The sequence below is a fragment of the Microcebus murinus genome, chromosome 5 (assembly GCF_040939455.1).
Source record: "Microcebus murinus isolate Inina chromosome 5, M.murinus_Inina_mat1.0, whole genome shotgun sequence".
Taxonomy (NCBI): domain Eukaryota; kingdom Metazoa; phylum Chordata; class Mammalia; order Primates; family Cheirogaleidae; genus Microcebus; species Microcebus murinus.
In genome coordinates this window covers 70,641,423-70,653,864 of record NC_134108.1, presented here as the reverse complement: position 1 = coordinate 70,653,864, position 12,442 = coordinate 70,641,423, and the positions used below count along the sequence as shown (strand labels likewise).

Here is a 12,442-nt window from a genome sequence, read left to right as displayed (position 1 = left end):
GCAAGGACATTTCTCAGCTTCCTGACTTCATTTACTTAAATCCTAGCCAACTCATTTGGTTTCCCAGATACTCTAATAGAGGGTGGTTCCAGCAATAACTGGAAGTGGGCATCTTTTATTGGAATTTAATGTACTCTCATGTCAAGTCTGATTATTCTCTGCCACACTGAAACTGGGGGCTGACCCTGGACTGTGGAAACAAATGTGACAGAGCCCGTGAGAGGACCTGTCGTCCATCATTCCAAACAGCTCTGCTGTAATTGCCTGGAAGGCTCATACTGCTGTTTGTCAGCGAAAACTTAAAACATGCAATAAGTTCCATATTAACTTGGAAAAGACTACAGAAATGACATTTGGCTAATAAAATAACCACCAACAAAAAGGTAACATCAAGATACATTTTGAAAATGCACAAAAGGAAGAAAGTCAGAAAGGAATTGCATTGTGATAGCTCTATCGTAGGTAAAAATTTATGACCAGCCTACAGCCCTGCAATGATCAGTTCATTGGCTGTCTCTGCTAACTCCTGCTGTCAGCTTAAATGGAATAAACAGAAACCTGGTGTCACCAGCAAATATTTCAAGCTGTCTCTGTAGAAAGACCTACATTAAGTGTTTAGGTAGAGACAATGAAATATAAAATAGTTCCTAACCTTTAAATTCAGAAAATCTATTTAAATCACATATGTGAAAAAAATAGCCTCAATACAGGGCAAGGGCAGTTCATGATTAAGGAAGCCTTCATGAGAAGAGAGGACTGGAGACGGACCTCCCAGGATACATAGATTTACGCAGGCAGGACAAGAGGGGTAGGCATTCAAGGCCAGCAGAATTATAGAGTAAACAAGGTATAAAGATTAGAAAGCACCAGGTCTTGTGAATAAACACGTTTTACACCTGCTGGAGAGATGGAAAAAAAGAAACCTGGGCATTTTTGTTTGTAGGCAGTGAGGAAACATAGTCAAAAATATAAGAACCCAAACAAAAAGGTGTGAACATATAGTAAAATTGCTCTTATCATTACTTGATTGCTACTCTTTAGGATCTCTGAGTTAAATGCCAGTAGCATCCCATGCCTAGTTCAAGTGGGAAGAGACAGGAGTGCAGAAGACTATACTTGAGAGCTTTGCTTTCTTCACATGGGGTTGGTAATAGTATTCTAGGCTGCTTGTGAAATTGTGCTTGTTTTCACTCATGTCCAATGATAAGTGCTTCAATTTTTAAACACGAGCAACTCTTTATTTTTATTTCATTTCATTTCATTTTAGAGATAGGGTCTTGTTCTGTTGCCCAGGCCGCAGTACAGTGGTGTGATCATAGCTAACTGCAGCCTCAAACTCCTGGGTACAAGTGATCTTCTTGCCTCAGCCTGCCAAGTAGCTGGGACTACAGGCATGTGCCACCGAGTCTGGCTGATGTCTGTGTTGCCCAGGCTGGTCTCAAACTCTTGGCTTCAAGTGATCCTCCCACCTAGGCCTCCCAAAAGTGTTGGGATTATAGGTGTAAGCCACTGCGCCTGGCCTCTTTTACTATTTATAATGAATTCCTTCTAAGTAAGGGCTAATCTATAAAGCAGTAAGTTCAGTCAACATAGGTACAATCTACTAACTTGCTGCATTAGCCTATACATGCGGTTACACTATCATACTAGAAAGGGCAGGGGTTCTGAGGGAACCCAGAAAAATTACAATAAAGCATACTCTAAACCTATAGTGGTATCAGTTGTACCATGATAAATCTCATTCTTATAAAGAACCACTCTAGTATTTTTCATCGTATTTAGAATACACAACTAATGCATACTTGTTTCCAGGTTTCTTTCCTTCTAATGTATTTAGATGCTGTTCAAGGGTCTCCATAAGACTGCTGGGAGCCTATAATAAGAAAGTAAAAATAAATGTCTGCATTTTTTTTTTCAAAGTAAACACACTGTAACATCACTATAACTATGTAAGGTGGAAGTCTGAGGATGGACTCCAATATATATGTGATATAATTTAATTCTAGTTTTTTTTTTGGTATTTAAATATTTAAATTCCATGGATTCTTAGATAGGCCCATCTTAAATACAGTAAACTCCACTGCATAACAAATAGCATTACAGTGTGGTTTCAGTGTAGAGAGTACATTGGACAGACTTTTACTGAGATGTTACTTATATGCAATAAACTCAAATCAAGGTCACCACCACTTTCCCACACACAGTGAAAAAGGCATAGGTATTTGTATCCAAGTCAAAAATATAAGTGCCCAAATACAAATTTACATAAATTTGAAAATACAGTAAAACCTCACTTATCCACATTTGACTAAAATATTAGGAAAAACTGTTACTATTAATATATTTTAAAAGGGGGGCAAGTGAGAATTATAGTGAAAAGAATACAATTCTAATAGTCAATAATAATTAAGATTTTCTTGTTATTGAGCTATTTAATTTATATATATAATAAAGTAACTGTAACAAGTATAATATAATAATATAATAGAGTACTGTATATTGGCAGATTTAATATATTTTAACTCTTTTACTAAAAAGTACTTTGTTTCTTTTTATAAATAAAATTTTAGGCAATATAAAGTGATGGTATTTTACTGTATATTAGAAGGAGAAATAATAGGTTCATACAAATATTCCATCCAATCTATTCCTCAAGCATTAGAGATTTAATTTCATCTTCATAAAATAATTTTAATTTCATCTTTGTAAAATAGACCTTAACAGCAGCATAGGCATTCAAAGAATAGAATTTGACAAATGAAATATATAACTACATTTATAGATAGATGATTGTTCTTTAATGTGAAATTCATTGTGAAGGACTTCAAAGTAACTATGCTAAGTGCTTAATAGCTCACTGAATTCAAAGAGTTCATATAACTGTGCCTTATACATTGTACCTTTAACGACAGATTAAAATAAAATTCTTATTAAAAATTTTTAATTTTGAAAATTTAGGACATTTACTTACTATTCATTTCATTTCACTAATAGACAAACTGTCTCAACATTTACGTGATTATTATGTATGTAATCATGTGATTATTATAAATGTAAATGACTAAGTGAACAAAAACATTAAGCTGATCAAAATGATGAAGGTAGGATAGAAAGGGACAGCCCTGTCATCATTATTTAAAAAGCTTTAGCCTATACAGTGAAAAAACATATTATCAGGGGATTAATAAATTTAAAAAATTATAAAAATTAGAATTTTAAAATATACCTCAGATGAAAATGAACTTATTCAACAAATTTCAGTAAACGACAACTAAGAATATACTTCTAAGCTTTAAAAATGTATTTTTAAAAGAGATAAAGGAAATTTTGTTCTATATACCAGATTATAAACTATAAAGAAATGCTCATTGAATAAAGAATGTAACCTTAAAAGGAAGAAAATATAAATGGTTTCAGAATTTTTAGATGAATTCACATCTGATAATTTAAAAATTGTCATATTAATTGTCACTAATGATGACAAAGATGATGATGGAGCCTAGGAGGCCTGGATATTTAAGTTTAAACTTTTCATATTTCTATTTTTTTCACTGGGATCACAATAAGGAAAAAATATATATATCAAGCCATAGAACTTCTTTCCAGTTAACAGACTTAGATCCTCTGAATGTTTAATGAAATTGAAAGGAAGTGTGACATTTTGCTAAACCTAAATTTAAAATACTGTTTAAGAAAAATAAATGCCATTGATAGTCACAAAACAGAGAGTAACAAATATGGGATAACAAAAAAGAGGTAATGGCCGGGCGCTGTGGCTCACGCCTGTAATCCTAGCTCTTGGGAGGCCGAGGCGGGCGGATTGCTCAAGGTCAGGAGTTCAAAACCAGCCTGAGCAAGAGCGAGACCCCGTCTCTACTATAAATAGAAAGAAATTAATTGGCCAACTGGTATATATATAAAAAATTAGCCGGGCATGGTGGCGCATGCCTGTAGTCCCAGCTACCCGGGAGGCTGAGGCAGAAGGATCACTCGAGCCCAGGAGTTTGAGGTTGCTGTGAGCTAGGCTGACGCCACGGCACTCACTCTAGCCTGGGCAACAAAGCGAGACTCTGTCTCAAAAAAAAAAAAAAAAAAAAAAAAAAAAAGAGGTAATATTTTTTCCTATAAAGTTTCTTAGTTATTGAAAACAAAACAAAACAAGACAGAACAAAAACCCAGGAAGACAGCTTGCAGTTTTTCCTTTTGTAAAGTTTATTAATAATTTAGGTAAGAAAATTGAAAAAAGTAAGGTAACACAAAAATCACAATAGTTGAAAGAGAAATCTGACCCAGCAATACAAGACCATAAAGCTGACTTTTATCTTAAGGGGAGTTATTTAGCAGTACACTGCACATAAAATTAACTTGGCAGCACTTTTTCCTTGAGATTTAAAAGTGTTTCATCTTTATATCTCCTATAAGGGCATGTGAAATCTAAGAGAAATAAATTCCTCAACTGTCTTTGGAAGAAAAAAAAAAAAACTTTGATAGTAATATCCAGGAGTGCATGAATGTCTGCCTTCTTCTTAACTGTATCTATGGCACTAAGGACATGCAGAGGACAGTAAGTGAAAACCGTCTTTTAAATTTCCAAGGAGCAAAACTTTGAGAATGCCTCTGCTGCTGTAGAAGGAACTTATGACAACAAAGTATAATTTTCAGTATCTTCAGTTGCTCATTTAAAACAAATGCCAAAGTCAATAGACCAATCAAATGGAAACACCAATCCAAAGAACCAGAGTCAGCCCATGAAAGCTAATAGAGAGCAACATGCCGGTTACCGATTCACCAGTGGTATAATCTTTAAAAGGAGACTTTTCTTTACCAGTGGTTTTCAGATCAACCATAACTCCTGACAACAAAACCTAAGATATTTTTCATAAATGGAGATATTTTATGTTTGGAATGCACACATCTCCCAGACAGGAAACAATATTTAAAAAAAAAATTCTTTTATTGGAACAAATTCCATAGCTGATTGTGAGCCCAGGATCCAAAGGAAAGCATCTATCTACAATTTAGATGCTTTGGATTATAAAGCACCATCAAAACCAAACAAAAAATAAATCAAAAGAGCATTCCAATTTTTAATCATCGGCTCTAAGGAACCACTTGAAAGTGCTAAGGAGTAATATTTCAGCTCTGGCATCATATTCATTTCTTACCCCAAACAGTACTTTTGAATGTCTTTTAAAAATTCCATTGATATCCATGAATAATTTAAATGCAATAATGATGATACTATATGCACAATTTAAAAATGGCTACAGATGACTGTATTGGTGTTTATCATGCATTCTCTAACCGGAAAGATACACATTGAATTTATAAAGATATCTGTGATATTCCTCTGTTCCATTTTGCCTCAAGAGGAATTCTAATCCTTTTTTAGTTATGAGCATCCTATTCCTACTCCCAGTCAATAGGAAGCCCTTTGGTCTCCATCTCATCTTTAACTATCTCTTCTGACAGGAGTTTTTTTTTCCCTTGCCATGGCTAGATTCAGTGGCCACAGACACAAGAGGAGCTGAACTGAATCCATATAACCTGATACTTCTGACCCATCTCTAGATTAATCCTGGTCTTAAGGACTGAACACTATTTAAAGGATTAACCCCAGAACAGTTTATATTCTAGCTCAGATACGACGGGCTTAAATCTCTAGTTCATTTAGAGACCTCCATGAGCTCTCTGGAAGGGGGCTCTATGTAAGAATTAGATAGGGTGTTTAGCTCTATGTAGCTCACAATCCCAAAAGAAACCACAATTACGTTACTTAGTAAGAAATTTGAGAAGCATGCTCTTGTATCAGGATTTAAATAAACACTAGAGAATTGGAATAGAGGAATTTTTGTATGAAGAAGAATATTTTGAATATTTATTTTGAATATAAATGTTAATATTGAAATTTATGTGGCTTTTAAGGTCATCACAAAAGCAGACAATAGAGTGCTAACAGATTTTAATAAATTTCTGCCACAGAATAGTTTTCTATTAGACTCAGGGCAGGATATTATCTTCTTTGAGGGTAGAATCTCTGTTTCCCAAATTATGAAAACACATACTTTATATTATCAAATAAAATATTATGTTTCTGGACTTCTTGAGAGGAGATTATATAAATTATAATGAGTATTATATCATTAAAAATTAAGACCAAGTATATAAATCCTTCTTTCAGTGATAGATTATCATTTTCTAATTTTAAAAACAAAAAGGAATCTAAGTAGTTCTTTAAATATTTCCTTGTATCCATTTAGACCCTGCCCAAACTAAATAAGACAAATGAGGACTTATTTTCTTCTTAACTAAGAGCCACTCCTTAAAACAAATCTAGTTTTTATTTTATTCCACATTAAGGGTGTCTATAAAGTTGAAATAAAGATGATTTACAATTTCTAGAAGCTATTCATTGAGCAAAATACTTTAATTCCTTAAGAGTTAACATGTAGTATTTATCTGGGTTATTTTCAAAAAATACAATGTAAATATTTATTATAACTAAATAATTTAAGTGAAGACACATGTACTTTGATTTTTAGTATACTATTACAAAGCTAAATCTATATCTAAGAAAGAGAATTTTAATGGTACTTGATTTATGTACATTTAATTTTTAGCCATAACCAAAATGATACCAATATCTCATTCATGTATGTGTCCACTCAAACTATTTTCCCATAGTAGTAGAAACATTTTATACTAATATTCTGTCTACTAGAAAGAGCTATCTCCCAACTTTTTTAAACTAAAAATATGATGCCATCATGTTCTTTGTTGCTCTACAAATTTCACTTGCAAAGAACTTTGATATTTAATTGGTATTTTAACAATACAAATACAGAAGACCATTTCTTTGATTTCCCTAATTTTTAATAAAAATTTAAGAATTAACATTATTTTAAATATAGAAACATTTCAAGGCATTATAAGGATACCAAATTACTAAACACACTCTGATATTACTAAAAAGTGAGTATCTTCATCATGACAATTTTCTTCTATTACAATGACTATCTTTATTTACAAAGACAGAAAATTCATCTGTTCATTACTGGTATATAAGATAGCAGCTCCATGTTTTCTCTCATCACCTCCACAACAATATCTCTAGTTAAAGGACATGTTTGGAACAGAATTTATCATAATGAAGTAATTAAATAAAAACAGTTCCTGCCAATTACGAGAAAGGTCATACAATAATGCTGTTCTTGTGAATGACCTTGATTCTACATCTTAGGGGCCATACACTGCACACTTTTGACAGACGAAAGGATTGATCAAGAAGACTCTTTATTGGTGTCACTTACTAGATTGGTCCCAGAAAAATGACTTATTTGCCACTACTACTTTTTGTAAAAAGGTTATTTTACATATGGAAATTTTTTCACTTCATAAGACAAGAATCAGTGTAGTCAAACTATAATATCAGAGTGTTTCCTATTCATGGTCCTCCTTCATACTAGCACACGCTAGAAACTAGGAAGACAAGCAGGAGGAAAAGTTCTAATGTCCTGACTATCATGTCTACAAATAGACACTTTTCATAGCTAAAGCATTTTTATTCACATTATTTTAAAGTTTCCTTTTGATCAAGTTCAAAAATGAAAAGATGAACTCAATTAGTAAAAATTCAACTGCCTTTAAAGAAGAAACTGTATCATTAGGGCAGGAAAATTTTCCTATTACATCCAGAAATATCTTCAAATAGCTAAAAAGCATAAGTAAGGTAGAATAATTTCTAAGAAAGTTGTTTGGTCTAAATTCACAATGTATTGAATGCTTACAAGACTTATGCCCATCTATGGTAAGATATGGAGTAATAATTTCATGCATACTGAATCTCCCACTGAGAGAGTCACTTACCTGTGTGAGGTCAGGAATGTCACCTTTATCAATACCAACTTGCTGTGGATTAAAAAAATAAGAAATTACTTAGTTGATTTTTTCCAGAGACAGAGTCTCATTTTGTCACCCAGGCTGGAGTACAATGGCATGATCATAGCTCACTGCAGCCTCAAATTTCTGGGCTTAAGAGATTCTCCTGTCTCAGCCTCTTGAGTACCTGGGACTATAGTCATGCACCACCACACCTGGCTAGTTTTTAAATTTTTTGTAGAGATGGGGGTGGCTATGTTGCCCATGCTGGTCTCAAACTCCTGGCCTCAAGTGATTCTCTTACCTCGGCCTCCCAAAGTGCTGGGATTACAGGTATTAGCCACTGTGCCTTGCCCTTAGTGGAATTTTTAAAATTAATTTTTTTTTTACATTTAATGGAAGATCACTTACATGATTAGTTAAAACAACAGCCAGTCTTGATGTAAAAGAATTATTACTTTACGTACACTGATCTCACTTTGAATATATACTTCTTAGTTTTTCACTCAAAATAATAGAGCAATGATTTCATTAATATATCTAGATATAAAAATATATAAAATTTTACTAGAATAAAAAATAAATTGAAGTACAAAATTTAAAGCTATCATCATTGTTAATAGTAGTCATTGTTAATAGTAATAAAAATCTAGAATACTGCTTAGACTAAATTTAAATAATTATGTCCAGTAAGTGCTCTGGACAGATAATGATTGTTTAGTTTTAATAAGTTGTTCAGGGTATAGTTTCCACCTTTCTCCCATAGAGAGAACCACTTTGTTAGTTTCTTATGTATCCTTCCTGAGTTTCTTTACATATATTTAATAAAACATGAAATATACAAATATATACCTATTTCCCCATTCTTATACAAATTATAGCATATTATATACAACGGACTTACATTTTTCACTTAACAATATATCTTAGAGATATATCCATATGAATACACAAAATGTCCTCAAAATTTTTGCAACAGCTGCATAGAACTTCCTTGTCCTGTGGTTTATTTAATGAGTTATTTATTAACGGACATTAAAGTTGCTTCCAATCTCTTGCTATTGCAAGCAATGCTGTGCATACCATTTTGCATCTATAGTACACATTTGTAGAAGGGGAATTACTGGATAAAAGCATATTCAAGTTGGTAATTTTGGTAGTGTGAGGATGAGGGAGAGAGAGAAAAAAGAAGGGAGTAAAAGCAAATATGGAAAAATATTAATAAATGTGAATCAATGAAGAGAGCATATGTGTTAATTATACTATATCAATTATTTTGCAGGTTTGAAAACTATTCAAAGTAAAAAGTTGGTGAAAAATATAAGTTATAAGTTCAATTCTATCACTTTATGTAAATAGTGAAACTGAGGTTCAAAGAAACAAAGTCTCTCTCTTGAGATATGAAGTGCTTTATTACGCTGATGGAAATGTAGAAGCAAACACACGAAGCAAAAGTGCTGGGCTCCTACCAAGAAAACAAGGCAAACTTGAGATTGGAAAATCCATTTGTGTGTCAAATGCTGAACTACCTTCTTTCCTTTGCCTTTTCTATGGCTATAGCAGGATTTCTCAGCCTTGGCACTACTGGCATTTTGGGAGGATAATTCTTTGTTGGGGGCTGTCATGTGCATCATAACATGTTTAGCAGCATCCCTAACCTCTACCTACTGGGTGCTAGTAGCCACCATCTTCAGTAGGACAACCAAAAATGTCTGCAGATGCTGTCCCCTGAGGAAGAGGGGGTACCCAAGTCACTTGCTGGGGAGACCACTGGTGTAGAGCACCTGCCCTCATCCCTCTGGCTCAACTTATGTTGGAATCCAGAATTCCAGACTTTACTGTCTAATGGAATGGCTACAGAGAAGCCACTGGTGCCTCCCTAAACTCACTTATATTATTACAACTTATAGAAATTATAAACCAAAACTTAATTCTGTTTATGTCCACATTTTAATATCTCTTTAGATTTAAAAATATGAATATGAATGAAAGCTGTATTTTTAAAATGAAAATATTATGGATCTTTAATACTGAAATCATTTTGGGAAACAGTGATATGTTTCCATTAAGTGGATAATTCTGTTAAAAGACATAACTTAGGAATTCTTCCTCAACATTGCTATTTTATTGCTCTGAACTTCTGAACCACAATGTAGTTGGAGGATTAGGTGAAGAATATTACAAAAAACTCATCACTTTCTGTCTGCAAATATTCGGGGAGACATGACGCCTACAAGTCTGATATTTATTTTAGAACAGCAAACTAAGAATAACTTGATTCTATAAAAAAAAGAAGGGCATTTAACAGGTATGCCTCTTTTAAAATACTTCTTGTAAAACAAGAATTTTACAAAGTTTTAATTGTCTGCCATAGGAGACTTCAGTATAAGGATCTAAGACATGGTAAATTTTCTGTACTTCAAGCAATTTCTTTGGGAAATTTGAATATTTCTATAGAAATTGTTCAACTACTCTACCTATTCTTTAATAATGGACAACTTATTGTTAATATCTGCCAAATAGCCAATATATATAGTTGTGTTTTTAAAGGTACTCTAGACGTCTTCTTTAGACTCTTCAGGCAAACAGTACTAACTATAGGGTGGTTATTGAGTATGAGTCTACATATAGACCACATGAGTGCTGTCTGGTAGACAGAGGAGGTTTGTACATTTTCCAAAAATGTCTGTATTAGCCAATCATAACCAAACCACTAAACACTAGTATTCAAACAGTGTTTGAATTATGAACAATACAATTTAAATGTGAATGAAAACCCAAATGGTTATGGTTATCCCATTGTGATTTAATGTTTATTCTATTAAAAATAATTTTGTAAATTAGTATTCGTTTTATGAAAAAGTCTTTATCACCATGTTTGAATAAAAATAAAATATTATCCAGTTATTTAAAGACAGACTCTCAAAATGACATCTTATTTCTGTATATTTCCTTCTCAATGGCCTGAATTGGGCCTGTGCTAACATGAGGTGTCAATAGACAAAAAGTAAAACTTTTACGTGTCAAAATAAAACCTGTGTACCAGCAAAAAAATATCAAGCAATTCTATCTTGCCTTACAGACTACCAGCATCAATAAACCCATGAGGAAATACACATGTACATGCTTTAGTGTATAGTTTATATGAGCTAATCTTTAGTTTCTCTTATTATATTTAAAAAAGATTTTTATCCTTATTACATGCTATATGGCTCAAAGCTCAAGAATCAGCATTTTGTGATATTATTTTGGACTTAGAATTTGAATGTGACAATTATTACTCCTGTGAATAAAAGAGATTTGAAAGACAATGCATGGAGTACGGTACTTTTGAAATCACATGTATAAAATGCTTGTTCTTACAATAATATTCTCAAAATGACAAAAATAGCAAAAACATGAGACCAGACATGGACTCAAGCCTTCTAGCACTCCAGGAGGCTGAGGCGGAGGGAATGCTGGAGGCCAGGAATTTGAGACCAGCCTGAGCAAGAGCAAGATCCAGTCTCTACAAAAAATAGAAAAACTAGCCAGGTCCAGTAGTGCGTGCCTGTAGTCTCAGCTATTTGGGAGGCTGAGGCAGGAGGATCGCTTGAGCCCAAGAGTTTGAGGTTGTAGAGAGCTATGACGATGCCACTGCATTGAAACCTGAGCAACACAGGAGACCCTGTCTCACACACAAAAAACCCAAAAACAAACAAACAAAAAAACATGGCATGAATGTCCCACATCCACAGCATTGTATGCTTTGCTGTAAAGCCTCAGAACCTCTTCACACAACTCTCTAGTCAGCCTCTAGCAATCAATTAGTAGATATGGAAGATAAAAACCCATCTGTCATCCTGCCAAAGGACTATAAGAACAACGTCACAATTTCCGGTATCAATATAAATCAATAATTGGATTTCATAAGAGAAAACACCAACTTAGAGATAACCTCAGGAACACCAAATATATGGTTACATATTTATTGTGATTAGGTGTAAAGAAATATCCTTAAGCAATAATTTATAAACTTCATACTAATAAAATAAATTATACCCTGTTTTGATTTTTCATTGTGTTTAAATTGCTGATGAGGTGATGAAGTCAGAATTTATGATTTATTATTTAAACAGTAAGAACAATGGACAGGCTTTTCTAAAGGCAAATCTAGGGTTCAATAAAAAGGAAGCACTTTCTTACAATAAAAGACAGCCATTAGCTGGAATGGAGCAATGGACCACGATGCAAAGCAGCAAATGAGCTTATTATCCATGAAACTTTTATATGAATGCAGAATGATCATCTGACTGGAATGTAGGAGTGCAGAGTGCCGCTGAATGGGAAGTGGGATGAATCGCTTCCAACCCTAATACACTGTGAGTCTGTGGCAGAGTGTCTTGCCATATCTCACAATTTTTTTTTTTTTTTTTTGAGACAGAGTCTCATTTTGTTGCCCCAGCTAGAGTGAGTACCATGGCATCAGCCTAGCTCACAGCAACCTCAAACTCCTGGGCTCAAGTGATCCTCCTGCCTCAGCCTCCCGAGTAGCCGGGACTACAGGCATGCGCCACCAGGCCTG

At 33.8% G+C, this 12,442-nt stretch overlaps 1 protein-coding gene across 16 annotated transcripts in view; it reads right to left on the bottom strand.

Moving 5' to 3' along the window:
• The window catches only part of SNAP91 (synaptosome associated protein 91), a 135,649-nt gene that overhangs the window by 60,237 nt on the left and 62,970 nt on the right, over positions 1-12,442 (bottom strand). For all 16 annotated transcript variants that reach the window (XM_076003138.1, XM_076003142.1, XM_076003145.1 and 13 more), the window contains exons 9-10: positions 7,867-7,908; positions 1,803-1,873 (exon numbers count right to left, since the gene is read on the bottom strand). In XM_076003138.1, the coding sequence (XP_075859253.1) occupies positions 1,803-1,873; positions 7,867-7,908 (113 nt within the window). The remainder of the gene's footprint in view (positions 1-1,802; positions 1,874-7,866; positions 7,909-12,442) is intronic.